Source organism: Ochotona curzoniae, unplaced genomic scaffold (assembly GCF_017591425.1).
Source record: "Ochotona curzoniae isolate NIBS_2020 unplaced genomic scaffold, NIBS_Ocur_1.0 contig_2699, whole genome shotgun sequence".
NCBI lineage: Eukaryota > Metazoa > Chordata > Mammalia > Lagomorpha > Ochotonidae > Ochotona > Ochotona curzoniae.
In genome coordinates, this window is record NW_024465561.1 from 3,946,331 (window position 1) to 3,973,944 (window position 27,614).

Genomic DNA, 27,614 nt, shown 5'->3' on the forward strand with positions numbered 1-27,614 from the left:
GGCCCCAAGCCAGCCCCTGTGGGAGCTGCTAAGGCAATGGCCTGAACTGAACCAGCTCCTTCCACCCTGCTCAGCGGAGCGCTCCCTCGGGTCTGTGGGTTAAGCTGTTGCTCGTGAGTCAATTCCACTGTTTAGATGGAACGTGTTGCAGTTCCATCTGCTGCCTCAGGCTTTACGCTTCTTTTCCCCCACTGAAAGATGCCTTTCACTGAGACGGAGCCCACCAGCTGCGCCAGCTGTTCTTGACATTAAACTTTTCCTATTACCATTCACCCTTTCCTGCATAATCCCCCTCCAACCACCACCACCATTACCAAGGTTTTCTGCGCGTGTAGAAGTGACCGTGACCAACTCAGAGTTTCTGAGTACCCAGAAAGTTAAGTTTTAACCAAAGTTGAGCCCATCTTTGGGCTCCCGCGGTTCCCACAGCCCTTGGGCAGGACAAAGTCATGGGCTGCTTCCCTGTAATGGAAACTCCCACCCCCTGTCGCTGTCCCCCAGGGTCAGCTCCCCGTGCCCTTTGCCTGCCTGGTGCCTGGCCTTCACCTGCCCTCTGGCTCAGGAAGTTAGTTGCATGTGGCTGGTGCCACCGCCACTGCACATGACACCTTATGGCCGGAGACTGCCTCACCAGCCTGTGCTAGCCACCACCATGTTTGCACAGCACCTTGGTGCCACCCATGACTTATGCACGAACTGCAAAGCAGTTGTCAAACTGGGATGTGCAATAGACTCCCCGGAGAGACTAATTGAAATGCCTCTCCTCCCGCTCCCCCAGTGCTTGATTAGGGAGAACGGGGGAGTGGCCTGAGGATGTGTCTTCTAGCAGGCCCCGCCCCTCACCCCCCAGCACCTGGAGAATGAGAACTCCACAACCTTGCAGGATGCCCCAGGACCCCCAGCTGACTTCCAGCTCCTCCCTGACAACCCACAGGCTCATCTCCTTCCTCCAGACACATCACAGTGACACCAGCTGGCCACCTTCCTTCCTTCAGGTGTCCCCTCTGAGACCCCCATCCCATTTCCGCTCTCGAGAGCACCAGCCCTGTCCTGCATGGCACAGAACGGGTGTTCCTGTGTCAAGGAACCCTCCATTGCCACGCCATGCCCCACAGGCCAGAGAGGCAGAACTTCATCTGAGGGAAGGAACTCCTCAGCAGCCTGTACCCGAGTCCAAGTTTACCAGAGTCAGTGTGAAAAACGCCGCTGCACCGGGTGCCACACCTGTTACCAGCTCCCTGCTAATTCCAACCCTAGGAGGCAGTAGGTGATGACCCAGTTATCAGGTACCTGCCACCCATTGTGGGAAACCCAACAAGATTTTCAGATTCCTAGGTTTGGCCTGCTCAGCCCCAGGTATTGCACACAGATGCCAGTTTGTGTCCCGACTGCTCCACTTCCCATCCAGCTCCCTGCTTGTGGCCTGGAAAGCAGTTGAGGACGGCCCAAAGCCTTGGGACCCGGCACCTACACGCGGAGCTCAGAAGAAACTCCTAGCTCGATCACCTCAGCTCTGGCTGTTCTCTCTCTGTCTCTCGTTTCTGTAAATATTTCTTTCAAATAAAAAAAAAAAAACTATTAAAAAATATGTAAGGGCCTGGCACAGTGGTCTAGCGGCTAAAGTCCTCACGTTGAACCTGCTAGGATCCCAGATAGGCTCCAGTTCTAATCCCGGCAGCTCCACTTCCCATCCAGCTCCCTGCTTGCAGCCTAGGAAAGCAGTCAAGGATGGCCCAAAGTCTTGGAACCCTGCACCCATGTGGGAGACCCGGAAGAAGTTCTTGGCTCCTGGCTTTGGATTGACTCAGCTCCAGTCATTGCAGCCAGGTGGGGAATAAATCAACAGATGAAGATCTTCCTTTCTGTCTCTCCCTTTCTCTGTAAATCTGACTTTCCAACAAAAATTAAATAAATCTTAAATAAATAAATATATGGCTTAACTATAGCTCAAAAAAAAATTTTTTTTCATTTCCCTGTGTTGGTGGGAAAGATAACGTACAGAAATGAGAATTAAAAGTATACAAACAGACCAATGGTTATGGGGATCTAATTTATAGATTAAGAAGCGAAGTACAGAAATGAGAATCGTCAGCCTACCCTCGACTGTGTGTGCCAGACATGGCGTTACAGGCCATCTAGGATTTAGTTCCTCGCTTGCCCATGAGGTAGCCTGTTATCCTCCCATTCCACAAACCGGCAAACTGAGGCCTGGGGAAGAAAACACACTTGCCCAAAGCCCTGAAACTGAGGAGTAACCATTCAGACTTGTTCCTGGAGACTCCGCCTCCAGAGTCCTGTCTTCACCACCTTCCCAGTGCAGGTGCCACGCGTGAGAAGGGTCTATGCATGAAGCTGCTGCATGTCAGGATGGGCCTCAGCGGTGGCCTGGAAAAGCGGCTATGTGGGTGGACGGCCAAGGCCCGCTTTCCATGGCACCTTTTTTGCACCTGTTTTGGTTTTTCTTTAAGCCTGTATGCTTATTAAAACTTTTTTCCCGTCTTGAACTGAAAAGAACTTGGTTTCCTTCTGTTGCGGAACTCAGAAGGAGCAGCAGGAGGTGTGGAAGGCAGCTGGCTGGGAGAAGGCAAGAGATCCGGCCTTGGTGGCCCGTGATGATGTCAGCAACAAGGTAAGCCATGACCCTGGCATGGAGCTGGGCAGAGCAGGCGAGGAGCTGGGAGCCAGATGGCAGATACAGCTGGGCACCCCCCGCCCCTGCGGACAGATGTGACCAACCGAGACCTTATTCAAATCCTGGGTCTGTCTTTCTCTGTGTGGCCTTGGGGAGGTTACCCAGCCTCTCTGGGCCTCCTCTCCTCGCCTACAGACTCGCAACGAAGGATGGCAGGCTGCTGCATGGGCCAAAGGCGCCGAGGGCTTGGCTCCATGCCCAGCACACGGTAAACCCTGTAGGATGAGGGTCCCTTGCCGAAGGGCTGGCAACTGGAAGTTTTCCTGGTTTCCGAGTTGTTTGGACTTTGGAATATTTGTGTGGATGACACCCTCCACTCCTGCACCCCTTGTCTGCCCTCCTGCCCAGCCCACCATGCCCCAGTCCTGCAGGTCCCGCTGCCTCCCCTCTTGGCTCCTCACATCCCCATATTCTAAACCAGCCTCGGCTTCTCCCCGCCAACCCCTTCTCTCTCCAAGTCCCCATCTGGGGGACTATCAACCCTCCCCTTGGACTTGCCTTGGCCTTGCCCCTCCGCAGGCTGCGAGCACCCGCTCTCACCTCCTCACACAGCTCTGCCCAGCCATCCATCCTCCCCTGCTCTCTTCCTATCTGCACTCCCATAGGCACCTGCATCTCCGTGGGGTTCACCCTGCACAGCAGCAGGGGTCTCTTCTCCACGACCCCCTACTCAGGCTTGCCAGCCCACCCTTCAAAGACACAGAGGCGTCATCTCTCTGCTCCTTCTCCCCCTCCCATGCTGCTTGGTCACGGTGAGCCTTGGTCCACCTCCGGGCTGTTGCCCAGCTTCCTTCCCCCAAAGCCTTCTCTACCTGCCTCTGTCATGGTCCAGCTCCCAGCCCAGCACTGTTGTCACATCCACAGGAAGTGCTAGAGAGAGAACGCTCACACACGGGCCCCAGGCACAGGGGGGCATCTCGGGAGGGGACAGATCTTGGGGGCACTAAACCTAAACTCAAACCCCTCCCAGCCCCCGTGGCTAAGACGAGGGAGCTCCCCGCCCTGCCTCAGTTTCCCCACCTGTGGGAAGAGTGAGATCCATCCCATCCTCCTCACAGGGCAGGACTGCACAGGGCAAGCATTGCGGGACAGTGGTGGGGGCACGGCGCTCTCGGGCTCTGCCTCCTGAAGGTGACAGTCACAGAGAGTCCTGCCCAAGGCCATCAGCAGACAGGATAATGCTGAGATGGATGCCCAGTGCTGCACGCTCTGGAACCGGGACACCACTGGAACACTAAGAGCTGTGCCTTCCACACCAAGCGGATCTGGGCTGGAATGCTCTGTCGGCTCGCACCTGCCAGGACTACTGAGACAAAGTCTGTCCCCCCAGTCCTGTTGGAGGCCCTGTTCCCTGGTGACACCTGAGAAAAGGCAGTTAGATATGACTTCTCCTGCAAATCCTCTTTCAGATCTAGGTTGCCTCTTCCTCCAAGAAGCCCTCCCAGACCTTCCAAACGGGACTGAACACCTGCCCTGTGCTTCCCTCCTCTCAGCCCTGACCATCCACCTGTATGCCTTCTCCTTGGCACGCCTAACCTCCTGCTGCAATCCCGCCCGTGTGGGGCCACCGCTGCCAGGAGACAAGCCTGTGGCCGTCACCCACTGGACTTCGTGCCCGGTGAGAGCGCAGTTGCCTCCGTCACCTCTCTTCCCACTCCCCTGTGCCTCCAGCACCACCCCGCACTGGGAAGGGGGGTGCAGAATTTCTGAATGAGCGAATGTATTCTTGCCATCTGATAGCTGAAGACGGGAGAGCGCTCAGAGAGGAAGCGGTGGAGGGGACAGGGACACAGAACTGGCAGCTGTGGCTCGCAGGTGAGGCGGACGGAACCCGTGAGAATGGAAAACCGAGGCAGGAAGACAGTAAGAGTGGAGGCAGGGGCACGGAGTGTGAGGGAAATGAGCAGGGAGCAGAACAAGGTCAAGTCGCTGCCCCAAGACAGAGCGCCCACCCCTTGAGCTGACGAGCAAGGACAGCCAGCTGCGGCCAGGGCTGGCATGCATCTGTGTGCCATGGGCCAGACGAACTCTCCCTGGTCGCCCCGGAGTCGGGCCCAGCCAGCCAGCCAGCCAGCCAGCCTCCGAACTGGTGCCTGCCCTCCCAGGGACTACCTGGGGATGGAGGCATAGTCGACGTGGGCACCGGCAGAGAGTTGCTGCTGTGGCTCTGGTGCGTGGTTCAGGATGTCCACCTGATCGTCCTGGTCCTCACTGAGGGTGGCGGGGCTCAGGGCGGGCAGCAGGATGAGCTCGGTGAGGCCGTGCAGGTCGGACACGCGGCGGAAGGTCTGTAGTACCAGCACCATGAAGACCAGGCCCAGGAAGAGGTAGACTGGGAAGAGGGTGCGGCAGTGGGCTGAGGGCTGCCACCTGCCACCCCACCTTACCCCACCCCGGCCTGGGTTCCTTCAATTCCCCTGTCCTGCCCCCTGTGATGGAACTGTAGCCTGCTCACCCCCACCCCAGCTCACCTGTGACCAGTATCTTGTAGAGGGCCCGGTAGGGCTGGCCTGGGGCCTCCCCCGGCACGTAGTCACCCAGGCCGATGGTGGACAAGGAGATGAAGCAGAAGTAGAAAGCGTCCAGGAAGCTCCAGGCTTCCTCCAGGTAGGCGAAGATGGCCGCGGGCAACAGGAAACAGACGGCTAGGATGACCCCCAGCAGGGCCACCAAGTGCCAGCGGGCCGCCCGCCGGGGCTCCCAGCCCCAGCGCGTCCTCAGCCACGACACGGGCTTGTGAGTGAGCAGCAGGGACAGGCGCTGGGCCGAGGCGGTCAGCAGCAGCATGGTGGTGGGAACGCCCAGCAGCGCGAAGGCGATGGAGAAGGCTTTGCCCGCGTCGGTCAGTGGCGTCGTGTACCCGTAGCCTGGGAGAAGAGAGAGGTGGGAGAAAGGATCACTGGAAACCCTTGTGCCCTGAGTGGAAACCTAGGCTCATCCCAAACCCGCACTGGAGCCCTGACCAGCCTTCTCCATTCCCTTTCCAGGCCCGGGTACTTCGGCTGAGTCCCCGATTCTAGCGTCCTCGCGTCGCGTCGCACGTCAATAGCGACACCTGCTGGCTCCACCGCCACACAGCTCCAGAACCTACCTGCGTTTCCTTTTATTTATTTTTTAAATTTGTTTTATTTTGTTGTTGTTGTTTTTCCCACCTGCGTTTCCACCACTCCAACCTCTGACCCGAAAACCACAGCGGGAACACCCGAGGCAGGTCTCCGCCTCCCCTGCTCAGAGCGCTCCCGTGACTCAGGTCACTCAGGCGCAAGGTCCCCACCCACAGGGCAGCATGCTCCAGTCTCAAGACCCCCTAAGGAAGGGAATCTGTCCCAAACATAAAACAGAGGAATGTTGGGGAAGAAAAAAAAAGCCAGTCAACAAAGGAGGGGATTGGTTAGATTCCAGGTAGCTGTTTGAGAAAAATCCAAGAGGGGGAACAGCAGTGGCCAGGAGTGTGGGGGCGGGGGAGCCATGCTCAGTGGGGGGAAGATGAGTGGTCCTGGGCGGGCTGATGGGGACAGTCGCGCAGCACGACCAACCCGTGGCACTGAGGCGTGTGCTTGACAAATGGTGATCGTGGAAATTTATACCTTACCACAATGAGGACATTTAAGACATGCAGAGAGAAAGATCCTACTGGAAGTTGGCATCCCAACATTTAGATCGCACATCTGTTAGCAGAGCACCCGGGGCCAGCTGTGCCTGTTGATTCCAGCTAACCTGCACCCTGGGAGGCAGCAGGTGAGGGTTCATGTTTATAGTGGGGTCCCGGCAACCCATATGGGAGACCTGGATTGATCTCTGGGATCCTGGCTTCAGCTTGGTCCAGGCCTGGCTGCTGCGAGCATTTAGAGAGTGAATGAGCAGGTAGAAAAATCTGTCCCAGTCTCTCTCCCTGTATCTTCTGATGGATGGATGGATGGATGGATGGAAGGAACAAAAGAAGGAAGGAAGGAATGGAAGGAGGGAGGGAGGGATGGAGAGAGGGAGGGAGGGAAGAAAGATAGAAAGTTCAATTGGCTAATCGTCTCCAAGCACCAGCATCCCATATGGGAGTCAATTTCTGTCCCAGTTGCTCCACTTCCCATCCAACTTCCTGCTTATGGTCTGGGAAAGCAGTCGAGGATGGCCCAAAGCCTTGGGACCCTGCACCCACATGGGGAGACCCGGAAGAGGCTCCTGGCTCCTGCTTTTGGATCTGCTCAGCTCTGGCAAGTACAGCCATTTGAGGAGTGAACCAGCAGATGAAAGATCTCTTTCTCTCTCTCCTTTTCTCTCTGGAAAGCCTGCCTTTCCAATGAAAAGAAATACATCTTTAAACAATTAAATGACAATTCATTCCTGAAAACATATGTCCAACAGCCCAGGTGGCGCTTCGCCAGCCGCGGGGACACCTGGCGGAAGGACAGTGCTTCCTCCCGGGAGCTCAGTGTGGCTGCGACTCTTCTCTGTCACATGAGGTAACACAAAAGAATCGAGTGACCGACTTCCAGGAAGGACTCCTCCCTGCCCCCTGCCCCCATGCTGGCATGGAGTGGCCAGTCTGGAGCCCTAAATAACCTTGGGAAGCAGAGGTGTGCAGTTTGCCAGGGGAGAGCCTGGGTCTCCGACCACACAGCACCGTCCCAAGTCTCTGAAAACTTCAAACATGAGCAAGAAAGCCTTCCATCTTACTGGACATGGAGGTGTGGCACCCCAGGATCCCAGTTCTCACTCACGCAGGGCTTTTGGCCGACGCTCAGGTACAGCGCATTAAGGCACCGCCTGCCAGGCCGTCATCCCAAGTAGGCTCTGGTTTCAAGTCCTGGCTGCTCCACTTCCCATCCAGCTACCTGCTAATGCACATGGGAAAGCAGCAGTGGTGGATGGCCTAAATATTTGATGATGCTGACACCCATGTAGGAGACCCAAATGGAGATTCTGGCTTCTGCCCAGCCCCAACCCCAACTCCAGCTGTTGCAGCCATTTGGGGAATGAATAATCTGTAGAGGGAAGACCCCTCCCTTCTCTGTAACTGTCCTTCAGGCAAATGCTTAACTCTTGAAACGGGGCAGTGGGAAGACGTGGGCCTCCAAGACAAGGACACTGTGGCTAGTAGCAGTTCTGAAAGCCATTCCAACAGTTTGGGGGTGCCCCTCAGCTTTATTTCCAGTAACAATACGAGGACTCCCCTCGATATCTGAGTCCTTGGCTCGCTGCCCTGGAATCTCCTCCTGTGCTTGTCCACCGCGGGGCCCCTGGCTGCCTTTGCTGTGGTCCTAGTCAAGTCCGATGTCTGCCTCTCTCCTCTATGACAATAACGTTCGACTTTTAACAGACATCACGATAATTCTTCTCTGACAACATACACATCAGCCTTACCGGCTGAGGCCATGGACTGTGGGGCCTCATGGCTTTCACTTAAACTTCCACTCGACACCTCCTTGGCTGTGTGACCTTGGATAAGCTGTGTAACTTTTCTGGGCCTCGGTTTCCACTGATTAAACAGTAGGGCCAGGGCGTGTCTTTTGGGGAAGGGATAAGCTGCCACGGTGAGCCCATTCCATACAAGAGGTGGTCCCAGTGCCCGGACCCCTGCCATCCACATGGGTGATCTGACAGAGCTCCAGTCCTTGGCCTAGCCCGGCCCAGCCTTGGCTGCTGCGGCCATGTGAAGGAGTGAATTAATGAATGGAAGATCTATCTCCCTCTCTGTAACTTCGTCTTCCAAATAAATATTAAGAAAAAATAATTAAGAGCCAATCGTGGGACCTACGTCCCAAGTCTTTCTGTTGGGGAAATGAGCTAAAGCCAGCAAGTGCTGCACCCTCCCTCCGGCTATGAGCAATGCTGTGCAGTAGGCAGTGAGATCACACCCATTTCACACATGACAGAGGAGGCAGGTAGAGGGCAAGAGACTGACAGTGGCCAAACAAGGACACTAAGCAGCCAGGGCCTGCCTTGTGCCAGCTTTCTCTCACCTGCCGTGCCAGTGGTGACTCCTCAGAAGCTAGGACGTGAGAGGAGAAGGAGAGCAGAGGGTGGAGGTGGAGGGGGCGGGGCTTGCGGCCCAGAGCGGCCCAGAAGCCTCTTTAGAAGTCCAAAAGCAGGTCCAGCAAGCCCAAGCAGTGTGGGGAAGAGCAAGCTCAAGGGGAGGCCGGCTAATTATCAGACAGGGCTGCCAGTGACCATGGCAGCCAGCCTACACAGTGAGGCTCCCCACTGCCGCGGGCCCCACCACCAGGGGACTTAAAGAGGTCAGGACTGGCCCTGGCCCAGTCTCTGCCCAGTTCCAAATCCTGAACGAGACCAAGAGATCATTTGTGGCCGGATGAGGGACTGCAGGCAGGAGAGCCACAGGGACTTGGACAGGATTGGACAGGCACCACCTGGGCCCTGGGGTTCAGATTTGGGGCTCCCAGCAGTCAGGATCTTAAAGGACCAGTGTTCCAGCCCCTGATTTGGGGCCAGGGGGTCTTAAGTTCACAGGAAGGAGGGACAGGCATCTGAGGGGGTAGCTTCTGGACCACAAATGGGATTGGGAGAAGAGAGAGAGAGTGTGTGTGTGTGTGTGTGTGTGTGTGTCGCGTACACACGTGTTGGAGGATGAAACACTCTCAAGGACCACTCAGGCAGCTCACGCAGGGTTCCTGCCAGGCGGTCCCAGGCGTTGCAGCTCTGCCACAGGTGGGGTACCAGGATCCAGAGAGTCCCAGCTGGGGAGTCTGGCTTCAACCAAATCCCAGGGGGTGTCTTTGATTTAGGACACGTTTTAGCTGGAGAGGAGATTGCTTAGGGACTAGGGGGTACCAGGCCTGGCTGGCAGCTCCAGGCAGATGGGAAGGAGTGTGCTCTAGCTCGGGCCACGGGGGTCCCCTTCACATACACCCCGTTAAGCTGGAGAACTGGGACCCCCACCCAAGCCCAGAGGGAGGGAGAATGCCTGCTGACAAGAACTACCCCCTCCCAGGTTTCCTCAGTACAGAGACATCCAGAGCGGATGGGATTTTGGGGAGGGCTACGTGTTGGGGGCGGCTCAGGCCAGAGATGAGGGGGAGGTCTCAGATGGGGTTCTCCCAGGTCGTGCTGGGAGGGGGGTTCCTCTCCAAACAAGGTCTACAATGACAGCAGCTGAGGCCGGAGATGCTGGGTCTTGGTGGGGGGACCCCCCAAGGCCAGCTGGAGGCTGGGTGGGGTTCCCAAGTGGTAGCCCTAAGGGACAGATACCAGCAGGCCAGGGGACATGGTAGAGGGATGATTGGTGTGGCCGGGACACAAGTGCAGAAGCCCCCCGCGCAGCTGAGGTCCAGCACCAGGGGTCAGAGGACCACAGGTGAGGGGTCTCTGGAGACAGTCCTAGGCACAGAAGAGGGCCCCAGGTCCTTGCCAGATACATCTTGCCCTACTCTAGTCCCAAGGGGACCAGGGGCTTTCCCTGCCCAGGGGCCCAGTCCTGCGGGCTCCACCCTCCCCAGAGGATCTGAAAGGGGATGACAGCCCAGAGGGTAATGGTATCAGGGTGTATCAAGAGCGGTCCCTAGGGCCCCGATGGTCGCTGGCCTGGCGGCAGGGGACGGCTCACGTACCCACGGTGGTGACCAGCGTGCTGGCGAAGAAGAGGGCCGAGGCAAAGTCCCAGGAGGGGTCCGAGGCGTTGACCCCCGAAGCGTTGGTGAACACCGTGCGCCCCAGCCGGCCGGCCGCCAGCACTCGCTCCACGAAGGCGTCCAGGGCGGGCGCCGCCACGCAGGGGCTGCGGCGCAGCAGCTGCTCCCGCAGTGTCCCCAGCTCGGCGCGGAGCCGCGCTTCTTGCGGCCCCTCCAGCCGCGCCACCAGCAGCGCGCCAAGCACTAGGTACGCGGCGTAGGCGGCCAGGGCGCCGGCCAGCAGCGCGCCCCGCTGCATGGCGCCGGCCGAGCCCGGCTCCCGCACCGACCCGCCGCCCCGCCGCCCCGCTGACGTGGCCCGCGCCCCCGACGGTCCGGCCCCCGCTTTCAGTTCCGGGAGTGCTCGCGGCGAGGTCTCCGAAGCCCCGAAGAGGAAGAGGAAAAGGGGGAGGAGCGGGGGTGGAGGACCGCCCTGCGACTGGGAAACTGAGGCACGCCCAGCCGCCAGGTGTTCATCGCGGGCAGGGAGGGTGGAGCCTGGCACTGCCCGCACCGGGAGACCAGCAGCTGGAGAAGCAGGGCGATGCCCACCGCTCGGGACAGCTGGGGCGGCTGCTAAGAGAGTGTCCTGTTGGTGGGAGGTGGCTGGAGAGTCAGAGGCAGCGCTCCTGCGCCCCGGGCGAGTGGGGCTGCTTTCACCCTGCGGGGGACACTCCGCGTCCCGTGCTCAGGGGCGGGAGGGGGCTCCTTGGGTAGTTACCGCCTTGTACTTAAGTGCCCGCTTGGTGCCCGAACTGGGGAATACTGGGGACACAGCAGGACTCCGGGTCCAGGAGAAGAGGCCCGGTAGTCAGCAGAGAGAAAGAGAGAGAGAGACAGAGATATCGAATTTCCGAAGAGAAGAAAAGACACGGAAGGATCTATCTGCTGGTTCACTCCCCAAATGGCCACAATGGCCGGAGCTGAGCTGATCTGAAGCCAGGAGCCCGGAGTTTCTTCTAGGTCTCCCACGTGGATGCAAGGTCCCAAAGGCTTGGGCCATCCTCTGCTGCTTTCCCAGTCCATGAACAGGAAACTGGATGGGAAGTGGAGTAGCCAGAACATGAACCTGCTCCCATACGGGATGCCGATGTTTGCAGGTACATGAGCTTGTTGAGCCACCATACCAGCCCCTAATAGGGAATTTTTCTATCCGTGTCCTTCCACACTGCTCTGTGAAGGAAGGGACCTCTGGCATCCCAGGCACACCTGCCTGGTAGGAGAGAGGGGCCTCTTCCATTTAATAACACTGTGGCAAAGAAGGCAGCCACACAGTACCGGCATGGCATCCCATATGGATGCTGGTTCGAGTCCCAGCTACTCCACTTCCGATCCAGCTCCCTGCTCATACACCCAGGAAAGCATCAGAGCTGACCCAAGTGCTTGGGTCTCTGCACCCAAGGTGGCAGATCCGGAAACACTTACTGGTTCTGGCTTCCATCTGGCCCGGTCATGACCCTTGTCACTGGGCTGCAGGTGAACCAGTGCATGGAAGACCTCTCTCTGTCTCTTCCTCTGACTCTGTATCTCGGGAAGCAGAGATACAAATCTTTGGGGGGTGGGGGGAGCCACCCAGCTGTGGAGTTCTGGGAGTGACTTGGGACTGATAACCCACCAGGTGACACAAGGCCACCAGGGGGGAGCCACGGTGACCACATGCTCACTGTCCCCCGGGGCTGTGGACACAGGCACTGCGCCCTTAAACCTCATGCAGTCTTCAGGAAGCAGGTGAGAAAACGTGGGCTTTAACGTGGCACACAGGAGCAGGGACTGCGGCCCAGATGGGCGGCTGCCCAGAACACCTGCCTCCCCCATCAGAGAGCTGGCTCTCTCCCGTGTCGGTCCCTCGGGAGGCCACAGATGAGGACCCGAGTGCTTCGGTCCCTGCTAGCCGTGGAGGAAACTGGGAGGACGTTCCTGCCGCCGCTTCTGGCCTGCCCTCGCCCAGCCCTGGCTACGGCAGGCATTTGGAAAATGAGGTGGCATGTTGAAGGTCTCCCTCTTACCTCATCACTCCATTTTATTTTTTATTACTGTTTTCTAAGATTCTGCTTATTTATTTATTTATGATTTATTGGAAAGTCAGAGAAGATCTTTCGTCCAATGATTTGCTCTCCAAGTGGCCACAACAGCTAGAGCTGAGCCGATCTGAAGCCAGGTATCCCTCCGGGTATCCCACGTGGGTGCAGGATTCCAAGGCTTTGGGCCATCTTCCATTGCTTTCTCAGGCCAGAAGCAGGGAGCTGGATGGGAAGTGGGGCTACTGGGACACCAACTGGTGCCCATGAGATCCCAGTGTATACAAGGCCAGGACTTTAGCTGCTAGGCTACAGCGCAGGACCAAGTAAGACTTTATCTATCTATCTATCTTTTTTTTAAGATTTATTCATTTTTATTACAAAGTAAGATATACAGAGAGGAGGAGAGACAGAGAGGAAGATCTTCCATCTGATGATTCACTCCCCAAGTGAGTGCAACGGCCGGTGCTGCACCGATGGAAAGCCGGGAACCTCTTCCGGGTATCCCACACGGGGGTGCAGGGTCCCAAAGCTTTGGGCTGTCCTCAACTGCTTTCCCAGGCCACAAGCAGGGAGCAGGATGGGAAGCAGGGATGACGGGATTAGAACCGGCACCCACAAGGGATCCCGAGGCGTTCAAGGCGAAGACTTTAGCCGCTAGGCCACGCTGCCAGAACCTATCTATCTATCTTTAAAGAAATGTTTATTTTTATTGGAAAGTCAGATATACAGAAAAGAAGAAAGACAGAGAGGAAGATCTTCCATCCATTGATTCACTCCCCAAGTGACCGCAACAGCCGGAGTTGAGCCAATCGGAATTCAGGAGCAAGGAGCCTCTTTGGGTCTCTCATACGGGTGCAGGGTCTCAAGGCTTTGGCCCATCTTTGACTGCTTTCCCAGTCTACAGGCAGGGAGCTGGATGGGAAGTAGAGCTGCCAGGATTAGAACCAGTGCCCATATGGGATCCTGACACATGCAAGGTGAGGACTTACTTTAGCCACTAGGCTACCGCACCTGATCCAAGATTTAATTTTTTTTGAAAGGTGCATTACAGGGAGAAGGAGAGACCAAGAAAAAGATCTTCCATTCACTGATTCACTTCTCAAATGGCTGTAAAGGCTAGAGTTGAGCCAATCCAAAACCAGGAACTTCCTCTCTGTCTACCATATGGATGCAGGGTCATTTTTTATAGGAATGTCAGACTTACAGAGAGAGAAGGAGAAACAAAAAAAGATCTTCCATCCACTGGTTCACTCCCCAAGTGGTTGCAATGGCTGGAGCTGAGCCAATCTGTAGGCAGGAGCCAGGAGCTTCATCTTCCAGATCTCCCACATGGGTACAGGGTTCCAAAATCCTCGACCATCCTCCACTGCTTTTCCAGGTCACAGGAAGGGAGCTGGAAGAAAAGCAGAGCAATCAGGACACAAACCAGCATCCATACGGGATCCCAGCACACAGAAGGAGAAGACTTTAGCCACTAGGCTACTGTGCCAGATCCTGGTTCACTCCCCAAATGGCTGCCACAGTCAGAGCTGAGCTGAAGCCAGGAGCCAGGAGCTTCTTCCAGGTCTTCCACATGGGAGACTAAAGCTTCGGGCCATCCTCTGCTGCTTTTCCAGGTCACAAGCAGGGATCTGGTGGGAAACGGAGCAGCCAGGACATGAACTGCCACACATGGGATTCAGGCACTTGAAGGCTGAGGATTAGCCAATAGGCATTACACTAGCTTTTTTTTTTTTTTTTTTTTTAACTGCTAAGTCAGATATACAGAGAGGAGGAGAGACAGAGAGGAAGATCTTTTGTCCGCTGATTCACTCCCCAAGTGACCGCAATGGCCAGTGCTGCGCCAATCCGAAGCCAGGAGCCAGAAATTTCCTCCAGGTCTCCCATGCAGGTACAGGTTCCCAAGGCTTTGGGCCATCCTTGACTGGTTTCCCAGACCACAAGCAGGGAGCTGGATGAGAAGTGGGGTCACCAGGATTAGAACCGGCACCCATATGAGATCCCGGCACGTTCAAGGCAAGGGCTTTAGCCGCTAGGCCATACTGCCAGGCCCTGATAAGAAGTTTGTAGTAAGTGTTTTGAATTCTGTATTCCCAATTTTCTCGATGTCTTCCTCAGTTAACTCTGAGTTTGGCGAAGGGTTTTGCTCCTTAGTAGGGGCGTCTTCAGTAATATTCATTGTGCTTCTGTCTCTTCTTTTGCTCTTGGTCATTGTACTTCTGGTTATCAGATTCTTCTCCTTGGGGCAGGTTTCTAAGCTGTGTCACCCACAGGTCTACAGCTCGATTTTACTTACTGCAGTTGGTACACAACTCTGCTTGCAGTCACTTGTGCCACTCCCTCCAGCAAGTTCTGGGTCTGGGTTCTTATGTTAGTTTTCCACCATGGTCTCTGTAGCCCCAGCTCCTGGCTCACCAGTCTGCACCTCCTGTGACACCATGCTGAGGCTGCACCGTTGTCTGTACAACCTTTCTTCCACTTCCGGTTGGAGCAGATCCCAGGATGAGGAAGATACCAGGTGTCCTACATAGCTAGGTTGTTGGTGGTGGTGATTTGGCTAGAACCTGTTGGCCGTCAGGTCTGAGGGCCACACGGACCTATTTTGACTTGTACAATGCCATAGTCAGTATTATTTTCATGTGGGAGAAGTGCAATGCAATGAGCTCGGTGAGTTCTCACCAAGCTCAGCATATGCGGAGCTCACTGTTGTCCCCTGCCGTCTTAAATTCTTTGTCACACTGTAAGAAATGGCACCTGATGTGCCACTACTAGAGTTCTTGATCTGCTGGCCATCAGGTCTGAGAGCTACCTGGATCTGTCTTGGGTGGAACCTGTAGAATGCCACATTGTTGCAGTTCACTGAGCCGGAACTGAGTTCACTCCCAGCTCCTCCATGCAAGTGCAGTCCTGCCCCACAGTCCCTGCCTCCTTAAACAAAATGGTGCCTGATTAGATGCTAGGAGGTGGACTGGGCTGTGAAATCCACCCTGTTCCCACACTGCCCATCTGAGATCTGCTGCTCTGTTTCTGCTCCCGGTCAAATCACCTCCGGGGCTCTTGGTCCCTTCCCACCTTGTTGCTGGTGGAGTTCAGATCGCCACCGGCTGAATGCCACTGGGGTATCAGTCACTGCAACACCACTCCGTTGTGTCCGTTGCTTTCCTGTGTCAGTCAGTCTCCGGATACTCCTCTGCTGTTGTTCTGTCCTCTTCTGTTTCCTGGAACGTGCCCTCTCTGGTTCACACTGGCTAATATTTCTCCGTCTTTTTAAATGTGTCCTTACCCTATTCTGCCATCTTAATTCTCCTTTGTTTTATTTTTTAGGACTTATTCATTTATGTTGGAAAGGCAGGTTACAGAGAGAGAGAGATCTTTCACCCACTGGTTCACTCTCCAAATGGTTACAATGGTTAGAGCTGGAACAGTCTGAACTCAGGAGCCAGGAACTTCTTCTGTGTTTCCTTTGTGTCTCCTACATGGGTGCAGCAGTCCAAGTACCTGGGCCATCCACTGCTGCTTTCCCAGGCCGTAAGATGGGAGCTGGATCAGAAGCGAATCATTCAGGACTCAGCCATAGGGGACTCCAGTACCGCAGATAGAGGCTTAGCTTGCTATGCCATAATGCCAGACCTGAAAGGGAGTTTTGTTATATATTTTTTTTTTGAAGCAGAGTTCTGTTGCCTATTTATATATTTTTTTCCACATCAAGGACTGAACCAACTATAGATCAAAAACATAATTGGCAACGAACTTGCATTTGAACTGAACATGTAGAGATTGTGACCCCTTAAACCATGTAGCAGTGTAATGCACTCTCATAGCATGGACACTGTTGTAGACATGAAGTATCACCCAGAGGCGAGTTAAGGTTTATGGGGGCTGGGTGTGGGTTTTATGCATGTTCTGTATCAGAGCCGTGAGCAATCTCAGTTGAGGGGATCCTGGCATGACTTCCTTGTAGACACTAGGAGGTGACAGCATCATGCGGTAGACACGAGGCCAGCACAAAGTCAGCTTACTTCCTTTATTCATGTCAAAGAAACTTATTTATTTAATTGAAAGTCAGAATCACAGAGAGAGACAGAGAGATCTTCCATCTGCTGGTCTACCTCCCAGATAGCCACATTAGCCAGGGCTGCGCCGCGCCACAGCCAGCAGCTCCTTGCAGCCCTCCCATGTGAGCGGCAGGGTCCCAGCACCTGGGCCATCCCCTGCCTGCTGCCTTTTCCAGGCCTTAGCCGGATAGCAGGTGGCACAGCTGGGACTCTAATCGGTACCCACAGCAGTTGCCAAGCATCACAGATGGCAGTTTTACCAGCCAAACCTATTAATAATTCTTTTTTTTTAAAGTTACGGACAGGGGCCTGGCACGATGGCATAATGGTTATGGTCCTCACCTTGAATGTGCCGAGATCCCATATGGGCGCTGGTTCTGATCCCGGCAGCTCCACTTCCCATCCAGCTCTCTGCTTGTGGTCTGGGAAAGCAGTTGAGGACAGCCCAAATCCTTGGGACCCTACACCCGTGTGGGAGACCAGGAAAGAAGCTCCTGGCTCCTGGCTTCAGATCGGCACAGCACTGGCCGTTGTGGCCACTTGGTAGGTGAATCAATGGATGGAAGATCTTCTTCTCTGTCTCTCCTCCTCTCTGTATATCTGCCTTTCCAATATAAATAAATAAATCTTAAAAAAAAAAAAAGTTAGGGACAGCACTGTAGCAAAGCAGGTTAAGCTGTGGCCTGCGACCTTGGTATTTCATGTGGGCATCTTTCTGTGTAACCTGTAAGCTGTTTAACGTTTGACCCAGCTCCCTGTTGATGAGCCTGGGAAACCACTGGGAGATAAGAAGGTCCAAGAGTCTGGGTCCCTGCACCCGTGAGGAGACCTGAATGAAGTTCCAGGCTCCTGGCTTCAGCCAGGCACAGCCCTGGTAGTTGTGGCCATTTGGGGGCGTAAGCAGCTCATGTCTCTCCTTCTCTGTCTCATTGTTTCTCCCCTTCTCTATAACTTTGCCTTTCACATAAATAATCTTTAAAAAGTCAGAAAACCGATAACTCCAGAAGGAAGTGGGAGGACCGGAGGTGAGGAGTGTATGGCCAGGGGCTTGTGGGGCAGATGAGAAACCACAAAGGAAAGAGGAAGGGACAGCTCTCCCAGTAAGTGCCCAGAAAGGAAGGCTGCGAGCCAGGGGGAAAGGGAGGCGGGGAATGCCACTGTGTTCTCAGAACTGTATCTAACGTGTTACCTACTAAAAATTGATAGAAAGGGGAAGCCGCAACGACAGGGTCCCGTGCGGCTGACATCCTTCCGCAGCGCTATCTCCACGCACAAGTCACTTCCACCCTTATCTGTCCGAGATGTGTGGAGAGGGCAGAGAGCAGAGCCGCCTGCGGCCGCACCTGAAGCAGAGGCCGGCGTGGCTGCTCCGAGGAAACCCGGCGCGGCCGAAGAACCATTTTAAAGAATTTCTGAGAAACTGTCTGAGGGCATCTTCGAAGAAACAGCCCCGGTTCTTCCCGCCTCACTCTCGGTGTCCATTTCAGTGTCACACAACTGTATCCGCTTGGCAGCCCCCCACACAGCGCCGGCCCTGCCCCGCGACCCCCGGCCCGCCGCACCCCGATACCCTAGTCACCCAAAGCCCGCGCCGGCCTGAAGAAAACTCCATTTCCCAGAGGCTCCTTCGCGACCCGTCCTCGGCGACAGCGTCGACGCCCAGGGCAGGCCCCGCCCTCCTACCGCTCCCCTGACGTCACCAGACCCTAGACCCCGCCTCTTATGTAAGCCACTCCCTCTCGCCCTGAGCCACCGTGGGAGGGCGCGGCCTCCACGCCTTCGTGAGGCCTATTGGCTGAGCGTGCACTGAGGGGCGTGGCTACGGGAGCCCGGTGGGCACGTTGCGAGCGGCGGGGAAGGATGCACCCGGCAGGCTAGGCGGCGGGGACGCCCCGGCTGCGTAAGTGGCGTACGTGGCCGGCTGAGGGCGCTCGGCGGGTGTGGCGGGGCGGCGGTTGGCGAGGTCAGTGTCGGCCGGAGGTCACGAGCCGCGAGGTGTGGACGGCGCCGGGATGCCAGGTCCGCGCAGGGGGCGTCCGGGGAGCGGTTCTGGAGGAAGTGCCTGGAGCGGGAGACGCGGGGCGTGTGTGTGTGCGTGCGCGCGGAGAGACGCGGCTTCCATTCATTGAGGCGGGCCCGTCTTTCCCGGCTGGTCCTCCTGCGATGCGGACCCCTCGTGGCCCTCCGTGAGCTGGGCAGGGCCGGGTAAAGACCGGAGCCTGGACGACGCAGCGGGTCTCCTGCTGGGGGCTGTTGCTGGGAGTGACCGGCGACGCCCTGGTCCGCGCAGAGTTTGTGCTGGGGCGGGGTCAGGACAGAGACCATCTGGGGGGTGATTAGGGCCGCTTGCAGAGGGACTGGCCTGCTCGCCCTCCCTTCGCCCCTGTGTGAGAGGTGCCTGTGCTGGCCCTGGCAGGGACCCGAGCTGTGCACCTCCGGGAGCTGCCTGCCTGCAGAAGCCGGCTGCTGGAGCTGGTGGTGAGACCAGCTCGTGCAGGGCATCCATGGGGGCGGATGCGGGTGCCATGGGCATCCAGGGAGAGTCCAGCAATAGTGGGGAAAGACGGTGCAGCTCACGATGAGCTGGCTGGTGGCAGATGGGAGAGGCGTAGGCGGTCCAGCCCAGGCCGAGGAAGCAAGCAGACCAGTGAGTCTTGGCTTAGAAGTTGCAGTGTGTGCCCAGAAGGGAACAAGCAGCGTGGGTTAGCATGGACAGCCCGGAGGGGACAAGGGTGCTGCGTGTGACAGTGCAGAGAAAAGGCCTTTCCTCCAGCCCCCCACCTGCCCTTGCCATCGGGCCTCCCCCTGCGCTGTGTACTGTTAAGGGAGGAAGGCCTGAGAGGCCAACAGAGCAGCTGTGATTCTGACAGGTGCTGGGCAGGACAGGGCCCAGGGGAGCAGTGGTGGCCGGAGATAGCCAGAGTGCCAGGTGTGAGAGAGACGGCTGTGGGTGCCAGGCGGAAAAGGAGGACAAGGGTTGAAAATTAGGCTACACACTTCAAGGAGCAGGGCACAAGCAATTAGTTGAAAGGGACCTATGGGAGACTGACGACTGTGTAAAGCCAAGGGTTTTTTTTTTAGAAAACTTTTTTTTTTAAGATTTATTTATTTTTATTGGAAAGGTAGATATACAGAGAGGAGGAGAGACAGAGAGGAAGATCTTCCGTCTGACGATTCACTCCCCAAGTGGCAGCAATGGTTGGAGCTGTGCCGATATGAAGCCAGGAACCAGGAGCTTTTCTGGGTCTCCCACCTGGACTCAGGGTCCCAAGGCTTTGGGCCATCATCCACTGTTTTCCCAGGCCACAAGCAGGGAGCTTCATGGGAAACAGGGCCGCTGGGATTAGAACCAGCGTGTGCAAGGTGAGGACTTTAGCTGCTAGGCCACCTTGCCGGGCCCTTTTTAGAAAACTTTGGAGGTGGAGTTCTGGCATAGCAGGTAAAGCAACTACCTGCAACACTGGCATCTCATATGGGTGTGGGTTTTTGCTCAGCTCCATAATGACTCGGGGAAGGCAGAGGCAGATGGCTCCAGTATTCAGGCCCCTGCTGCCCACGAGGGAGACCTGAAAGACGCTCCTGGCTCCTGGCGCTAGCCTGCCTCAGCCAGCTGGGAGTGAGCCAGCACACAGAAGAGCTCTGTGACTCAACCTCTCTCTGTAGCTCTGCCCTTCTTTTTCTTCTTCTTCTTCTTTTTTTTAATAAAGATTAATTTATTTTATTGGAAAGTCAGATATACATAGGAGAGAGAGAGGAAGATCTTCCATCCGATAATTCACTCCCCAAGTGACAACAGCCTGGGCCTTGATAGTGGAGAGGGGCAGACCCCTAAATACCTCTTGTGAATGGGGTGACAGGAATGGAAGGGCCCCACACTGAGGTTTCAAGAAGGGGGACCTGCTGGCCGGGAGGGGCAGGGTGGGTACTGTGGCACAGTCCTGGAGCTACTCCTCAGATGCCACCCCACCATATAACAGTCCGAGGTCCTCCACTTTTGATCCCCATTCCTGCTGGGACACTCGTGAAGGCAGCAGATAATGGCCCTAACTCCTGGGCCCTTCTGACCCACCTGGGAGACCCTAATGAAGCTCCTGGCTCCCAGCTTCTGCCTGTGCCCAGTCCTGGCTATTGTAGCCATGTGGGGAGTGAAACAGCCAGTGAGGCTTTCTGTCTCTCATTTTGCCTTCCAAATTCATCACAGACTTGAAGTGGGAAAGGGAAAGAGACGTGGTGCTACCGCTTCTTCTGAGACTAATAGAAGAGCTGGGGCTGTGTGCAGCGGCCGGTGCCTGAGCAGGAGGGCCAGGTGCCAGCTCAGAGAGTGGGTAGTGTGGGCAGAGCTGCGGCTGTGTGCAGGAGAGGGAGGGCTGGGCGCCAGCCCAGAGAGTGGTGGGCAGAAGAGTGTGGGCAGCCAGGACTCGAGCTGGTGTTCTGAGATGGGATGTCAGCACCACAAGCGGCAGCTTCACCCACTGCCTTGTATGTGGAGAAAACAGGCACATCCAAGTCCCTGACCAGGATCCTCTGATTCCTTGTGGCTGCAGTCGTGCTGGGAACATCTCGGTAAGCCCAGGAGAGCTTCTAAAAGTTCCTGGAAGGGGTCGTTGCTGTGGCACAGTGAGTTAAACCTCCACTTGCAATGCCAGCCTGCCCTAAGGGAGTGTCATTTCACCCCCTGCTGCTGCACTTCTGATCCAGCTCCCAGGTAATGCACGTGGAGAGCAGCAGAGGACGGCTGCTCTGCCACTGATGTTGGAGGACCGGCTAGAGCTTGGGCTTCTGTGGCTTCGCCTGCTCCAAGCCTGGGTGTTGTAGCCTTTTGAGGAGTCAGTGAGCAAATGACAAGACCTCTCTCTAACTGTGCGTCTCAAATAAATGAAGAAAATTGATTTCCTTTTTCTAAATCAAAACAAACTTAAAAATGTAAAGTTCTAGGTGAGAACAGCTCTTTGAGTTATTCATTTGATCTCGTTTATTTGAAAGGCAGAGACAGATCATCCACGTGCTGGTTCGCCCCACGTGCTGGCAGCTGCGGAGGCTGGGCCAGGTGGAAGGCAAGAAGCAAGTGTCTGAACCTCCTCCTGCTGGACTTGAGATGGCACTGGGACTCGAACCAAGCACTCCCACATAGGATGCAGGCATCCCAGGCAGTGTGTGACCACTGTGCCAAGTGTCCGCTCCTAGACCTGATTTTTATAGAGAGGGAGACTTTTCTGGCCGCTGATGTATTCCCCGCATGGCCACACCAGGCAGGAGAGGGCCAGGTCAAACCCAGGGGTCAGGTGCTTGGAGCATCCGCCACTGCTTTCCCAGGCGTTGTATCAGGGAGCTGGGTGGGAGCTGGGTGGGAGCTGGGTGGGAGTGGAGCAGCCTGGATGCCGACTAGCACTCTCACATGGGAGGCTGCTGTCTGCAGGCAGCGGCTTGGCCTGCTGCACCACAAGGCCATGGGTGGAATCTTCTTTCTTTCTTTTTTTTTTTTTTTCTTAATTTTGATGTTTCTTCCTGTTGAAGTTGTATAGTGACATCTCGTTGGAGGAGATGATATTCTGCCAGCTCTACTTTCAGACCAAGGATGGTCTCCCAATGAAACTGTTGAATTTATCTGGACAGTAACATGCTGGACTCTGTATGGTCCATGCCTGCAATGAAGGAATCCTGACTGGATATGATCTGTAATACTGTAACAATATGGAGGAATTCAATATGGGGGGGAGGGCTTTAGAAGGGGCTGGGGGAATCCCAGAGCCTGTGAAACTGTGTCATAAAATTATATTAAAACAAACAAAGATTTATTTTGGGACCCAGCTTGATAGCCTAGCAGCTAAAATCCTCACCTTGAATGCGTTGGGATCCCATATGGATGCTGGTTCTAATCCCAGCAGCCCCACTCCCCATCCAGTTCCTTGCTTGTGACCCTGGGAAAGCAGTTGAGGACAGCCCAAAGCCTTCAGGACCCTCCACCCACATGGGAGACTCAGAAGAAGCTCCTGGCTCCTGGCTTCGAATTGGCTCAACTCCAGCTGTTGTGGCTGCTTGGGGAGTGAATCGTCGGACGGAAGATGTTCCTCTCTTTCCTCCTCTCCATATATCTGACTTTGCAATAAAAATAAATAAGTATTAAGAGACCACAATGACTGGAGCTGTGCTGATCCAAAGCCATGAGCCAGGAACCTCCTCCAGGTCTCCCATGTGGGTGCAGGGTCCTAAGGCATTGGGCCATCCTCGACTGCTTTCTCAGGCCACAAGCAGAGAGCTGGATGGGAAGTAGAGCTGCTGGGATTAGAACTGGCGCCCGTATGGGACCCCGGCATGTTCAAGGTGAGAACTTTAGTCCCTAGGCCACTGCGCCAGGCCTAAATAAATCTTTACAAAAAAAAAAAAAGATTTCTTATTGGAAAGGCAGGCAGATGTACAGAAAGAAGGAGACATGGAGAGGAAGATCTTCCATCTGTTGGTTCACTCCCCAGGTGAGCCCAAAGCAAGGAAGCAGGAGCTTCTTCCAGGTCTCCCACACGGGTGCAGAGTCCCAAGGTTTTGGGCCATTCTCTACTGCTTTCCCAGGCCACAAGCAGGGAGCTTTGGTGAGAAGTGGGGCAACCCGGAATGCGAATTAGTGCCCATATGGGATCCCAGTGCTTGGAAGTTGAGGTTTAGCTAGTTGAGCCAGCGTACTGGCCGTTCTGGATGTAATTTGTAATTGTGTATTTCCACAAGATTTCTGAAGCCGCCTGTATCTGCTGTGACCACGTTGCTCACTGGTTAGAAGCCAGTCCCTGGTGCGGGTGTGAAGTCCCGGCTGCTTCCAGCACCACAGACGGCAGCCCCACCCACCTGGTCACTCGCATGGCCATATGTTTGGGGACATAGTGTGGTCACCTCCTTCCTTCATTCCTGCCCCCCCTTCATTGAGCTCATTTCTGGCGCATCTGGGTCCTCCCTCCCCCAGACCTCCCACCTTGGCCTGGTCTGCTGACCCCTCCTTCCCCTGTCCCCTTCCCCATCTGCTCTCTGCCAGAAGCCAGCTGTGTGGGTAGTAGGTGGTGCCCAGCACGAGGCCAAGAGGCAGGAGATGATGAGCCAGGGGGAGTGGGGAAGGAGACTGGGACAGAGGCCTTGTTTGCGAGAGGCTCCATATGCATAGAGGACCATGTGCATGGAGCAGCTGCCATCATAACTGGATGGATGGGAGAGGGACAGGCAGATATGGGTGGACAAACAGATGTGGATGAACGATGAACAAGTGACGAGTGGGGTGATTGGGCATGGATGGATGATGGAGGGAGGGAGGGAAGTACAGGGATGTGTGGACATGGGTGTGGATGGAGATGACGGATGGAGGACAGCTGAGCCCCACACAGCCCATCGAAAGCCGCACTCCATGATGTGGCAGGTGTGGGAGGTGAAGGCTCTGCAAGATGCCTGAGCCTTCCCTGTCCTCTCCCTGCAGCCTCAAAACGGAGGATCCCAGTGTCCCAGCCCGGCATGACCGACCCCCACCAGCTCTTTGATGACACGAGCTCGGCCCAGAGTCGGGGGTATGGGCCCCAGCGGGTCCCCAGCAGCCTGGGCTACCCGGCAGCGGCTGCTTCCCCGCAGGCTGCCTTTCTGACTGACCCCATGTCCAACATGGCCATGGCCTACGGAAGCAGCCTGGCCGCTCAGGGCAAGGAGCTGGTGGACAAGAATGTGAGTGGGCCGGGGTAGGGGCAGGGACGGGAGGTGCTGGCAGGCCCGGGAGGAGACGCCCCAGCCCCGCTCCCCGGCGTCTCCCTCAGGCCTGAGCGCTCCCCCCCCAGATCGACCGCTTCATCCCCATCACCAAGCTCAAGTATTACTTTGCCGTGGACACCGTGTACGTGGGCAAGAAGCTGGGCCTGCTCGTCTTCCCCTACCTGCACCAGGTCAGCACCGCTCGCGCTGAGGGGGTCAGAGCCTGGGCCCGCAGGTGGGGGGAGGAGCCCCACTGGGGGTCCTGGCTGCTGCCCCCCAACTCTGCCCACAGGACTGGGAGGTGCAGTACCAGCAGGACACGCCCGTGGCCCCTCGCTTCGACATCAACGCTCCAGACCTCTACATTCCAGGTCTCCCCTCCTGACCACCTCCCGCATCCTACTTCCTGGGGAGAGTGGCGAGTTGGGGGGCAAAGAAACTGGGTACCTGGAGCCCAGGGTGGCGCCCTCAGCTTGTGTGTGTGTGTGTGTGTGTGTGTGTGTCTGTCTGCCCTACAGCCATGGCTTTCATCACCTACATCCTGGTGGCTGGCCTGGCCCTCGGCACCCAGGACAGGTAAGAGAGGTGGGGGCGAGGAGAAGGCAGCACGGGGGTCACGGGGGTCACACGGGTCACAGGGGCTGGGACAGCAGCCCCACCTTTCTCCCACTGGCTCAACACAGAGCCCTGCCTTCTCTTCCTCACTGCCCCCTAAGTAGATGCGCCTACCCCTCTACTGGATGCTGGCCTGGCCATGTACCCCCTTCTCTCCCCAAACCCCACTGTCCACTGATGGCCTGTTCTAGCCCCCTGCCCCACTCCCAGTAGCCCACTCGGCGGCCCCTCCTAACCAGGCCAGGCACAGCCTCTGTGCTTCCCCGGGCCCCCCCAGCCCTCCCAGGGTTTGGGCTCAGGTCTGCCAGCCCCACGGCAGCTGCCCAGGGAGGTGAATGACGGCCTGTGGGTACCCCTCAGGTTCTCCCCGGACCTCCTGGGGCTGCAGGCTAGCTCGGCGCTGGCCTGGCTGGCCCTGGAGGTGCTGGCCATCCTGCTCAGTCTCTACCTGCTCACTGTCAACACTGACCTCACCACCATCGACCTGGTGGCCTTCCTGGGCTACAAATATGTCGGGTGAGTGCCCATCCCCTGCCAGCTCTCCCTGGGCCTGCCCTCCCTGGGCCAGCTCTCCCTGGGCCTGCCCTCCCTGGGCCTCCTCTCTCAGCCCAGCCTCCACTCTCCTCAGCATGATTGGCGGCGTCCTCATGGGCCTGCTCTTTGGGAAGATTGGCTACTACCTGGTGCTGGGCTGGTGCTGTGTGTCCATCTTTGTGTTCATGGTAAGCCAGGGCTCAGGTTGGGGGAGGCTGAGGGCATGAGCCCACACCCTCTACAGGCAGGGAGTCCCTGGGGGTACCCGAGCAGAGGACATCCACTGGGACTTTAGACCAGAGCCATGTAACTGAATTTAGGGGCTTGGGATGGCGACTCCAGCCTAGGTGCTCAGGAGGGCTTCCTGAAAGAGGTGTCTAGCCAGGCCCGGGGCTGGGAATGCCCAGCAGGCTGTGAACTGGATTCTGCCCTCACTCTACTCTCCTCACTTGGAGGGCCTTCCTGCCAACCCTCCCCCCAAGGGATTGTGAGTCTTTGCAGCTTGAGACTGGGTACTGGTTAAGTAATGGGGTTCATCAGGCCTGGGCCAACCCCCAGCATCACCAAAACCTCGGGCAGATTGCTTCCTTGCTTTAAACTTCCGTTTCTGCATTTGTACAGCAAACATACCCATAAGCTTTAATTTTGGTGTCCCCATTTTAAAGTTGTAAAGTTCATTCAGTCTAGTACTTCGGGCTTGTCTTGAAAGATCGTCCCCTGGCCAGCCTTAACCCCTGCCTCAGGTGGGGGCCACAGGCTCCCAGGGCACCAGTGGGCCCTCACCCCTGTGGGGTGGACTTTGGGGAGCCAAGCCCCTCCAACCCAGCAGGAGATGCTTGAGACTGTGGAGGGACAGGGACTTGTGTGGCGTTGCCTGCATAGCACCAGGCACTCCCAAAGGCTCATGAAAAAGAGAATAAAAAGGCTACAGAAATTTTGGTGCAGAAAAAGCCAAATTTGAAATCCATGCCTCTGTGAGGTCCTCCAAAAAGCTCACAGAAGATGACTATTAACGGAAAAACTACGCATGGTTTTCAAACAATCTCTTCCACCAACATCACCTTTGAATTGCCGGTTCTCAGGTGCTTTGCCCCCCACACCCCGCCTTGACCCCAGCTCCCTCCTCCCTACCCAGATCCGGACGCTGCGGTTGAAGATCCTGGCCGAGGCAGCGGCCGAAGGGGTGCCGGTGCGCGGGGCGCGGAACCAGCTGCGCATGTACCTGACCATGGCCGTGGCGGCGGCACAGCCTCTCCTCATGTACTGGCTCACCTTCCACCTGGTGCGGTGAGGGTGCTGAGCGAAACCTCGTCCTCTGCTGCCGCCGCCGCCGCCGGTGCGTGTGCACGCGTGCGGCTGCCACTGTCATCTCCGCCCCGGCTCCGGACCGTCCCGGCCCGCGAGCCTCCCCACTCCCCCACCAAGGTGCTGAGAGATGTCCCGCTGCACAGGCCGCGTGTCCAGAGCGCGGCCGCTGCTCCCCAACAATAAACCCGATGGGCAAAGGGCTGGTCTCCTTGGCTGCGGCGCGGAGGGCGCAGGGCCCAGGACGCCCGGCAGGGGGCGGGCCCGGGCCGGACACGGAGGGCGCACAGGCGGAAGCGGAAAGCAGGGAAAGGTTTTTAATGAACCGGGCTGGGACCCATCAGTGGGAGGGCTTCTTGCTCTTATCCTTGTTTTTCTTCACCTTGGGCTTCTTGACCTTGCCCGAGGTGCCATCGTGTGGCTTTGGCTTGGAGCCAGCAGCGTGATGCTACGGGGATGAGGACAGTGAGTGGGAGATGGTACTGTGCAGGAAGTGGACGTGGGACCCAAACCCCTCCACCCCGCGGTTGGGACTCTGACCTTGGGGACTGGGGCATCGGGGAGCAGTTCCTTACCTTGCCATCCGAGTCTGAGTCGCTGGAACTGCTGCTCGAGTCCGAGGAGCTGCCATGGCCTTGCTGTGTGGAATGCGACATTGAGGCAGAGAGTCCCTTAACCGCTCCCCACCGATGGGCAGGCAGCTTAACGATGCCAGAGCCCTAGGGGGCCAAGGTGAGCCTCTGCACCCCTTGGAGACATGTCAGTTGGGGTGGCTTACCTTTGGATGGTGAGGCGCCCCCGGAGGTTTGGGGTGACCATGCTTCTTGGGGTCCATGGCTGTGGAGAGAGGTTAGGTTGAATGATGCAGGGGACCCCTGGCCCCTTCCGCTCCTGCCCCCCTCCACACTCCCCAGGAGCGCACCTGCTTCTGCGGTGGTATGAGGAGGTCTGGCAAGGTCTGACCGGCAGGCGCAGAAGCAGCGGGGACCTGCCCCGCCCAGGAATACCAGGATGGGGGTGCTGGGGCGCCCCACCCGACCTTTGTCCTGGGCCATTA

The 27,614-nt window shown here is 56.7% G+C and overlaps 3 protein-coding genes across 3 annotated transcripts; 1 reads left to right on the plus strand and 2 right to left on the minus strand.

Annotated features, from left to right (window-relative positions):
- Positions 1-4,488: 4,488 nt before the first annotated feature.
- LOC121153871 (potassium channel subfamily K member 6) lies at positions 4,489-10,604 on the minus strand. The gene is made up of 3 exons (XM_040976628.1): positions 10,255-10,604; positions 5,164-5,559; positions 4,489-5,024 (listed from the first exon to the last, which is right to left on the minus strand). Exons 1-3 carry the CDS (start codon positions 10,571-10,573, stop codon positions 4,801-4,803), a joined length of 939 nt encoding a protein of 312 aa, XP_040832562.1. The 5' UTR covers positions 10,574-10,604; the 3' UTR covers positions 4,489-4,800.
- Positions 10,605-18,367: 7,763 nt separating this feature from the next.
- LOC121153873 (protein YIF1B-like) lies at positions 18,368-26,758 on the plus strand. Its single transcript, XM_040976629.1, has 8 exons — positions 18,368-18,409; positions 23,841-24,079; positions 24,190-24,294; positions 24,396-24,474; positions 24,622-24,679; positions 25,079-25,234; positions 25,347-25,440; positions 26,388-26,758. The coding sequence occupies exons 1-8, from the start codon at positions 18,403-18,405 to the stop codon at positions 26,541-26,543; spliced, it is 894 nt and encodes a 297-aa protein (XP_040832563.1). The 5' UTR covers positions 18,368-18,402; the 3' UTR covers positions 26,544-26,758.
- A 118-nt stretch (positions 26,759-26,876) lies between these two features.
- LOC121153874 (immortalization up-regulated protein-like) lies at positions 26,877-27,614 on the minus strand. Its single transcript, XM_040976630.1, has 4 exons — positions 27,480-27,614; positions 27,336-27,394; positions 27,133-27,195; positions 26,877-27,005 (listed from the first exon to the last, which is right to left on the minus strand). The coding sequence occupies exons 1-4, from the start codon at positions 27,610-27,612 to the stop codon at positions 26,898-26,900; spliced, it is 363 nt and encodes a 120-aa protein (XP_040832564.1). The 5' UTR covers positions 27,613-27,614; the 3' UTR covers positions 26,877-26,897.

Coding starts and splice junctions, on each gene's coding strand:
- LOC121153871 (XM_040976628.1), bottom strand. CDS start 10,573: ATGCAGCGGGGCGCGCTGCTGGCCGGCGCCCTGGCCGCCTACGCCGCG. Junction 5,560..10,254: donor CACGCTGGTCACCACCGTGG/GTACGTGAGCCG, acceptor CTCTTCTCCCAG/GCTACGGGTACACGACGCCA. Junction 5,025..5,163: donor CTACAAGATACTGGTCACAG/GTGAGCTGGGGT, acceptor CCCTCTTCCCAG/TCTACCTCTTCCTGGGCCTG.
- LOC121153873 (XM_040976629.1), top strand. Junction 24,080..24,189: donor AGGAGCTGGTGGACAAGAAT/GTGAGTGGGCCG, acceptor CTCCCCCCCCAG/ATCGACCGCTTCATCCCCAT. Junction 24,295..24,395: donor TCTTCCCCTACCTGCACCAG/GTCAGCACCGCT, acceptor CTCTGCCCACAG/GACTGGGAGGTGCAGTACCA.
- LOC121153874 (XM_040976630.1), bottom strand. CDS start 27,612: ATGGCCCAGGACAAAGGTCGGGTGGGGCGCCCCAGCACCCCCATCCTG. Junction 27,196..27,335: donor GGGCGCCTCACCATCCAAAG/GTAAGCCACCCC, acceptor CATTCCACACAG/CAAGGCCATGGCAGCTCCTC. Junction 27,006..27,132: donor ACTCAGACTCGGATGGCAAG/GTAAGGAACTGC, acceptor TCATCCCCGTAG/CATCACGCTGCTGGCTCCAA.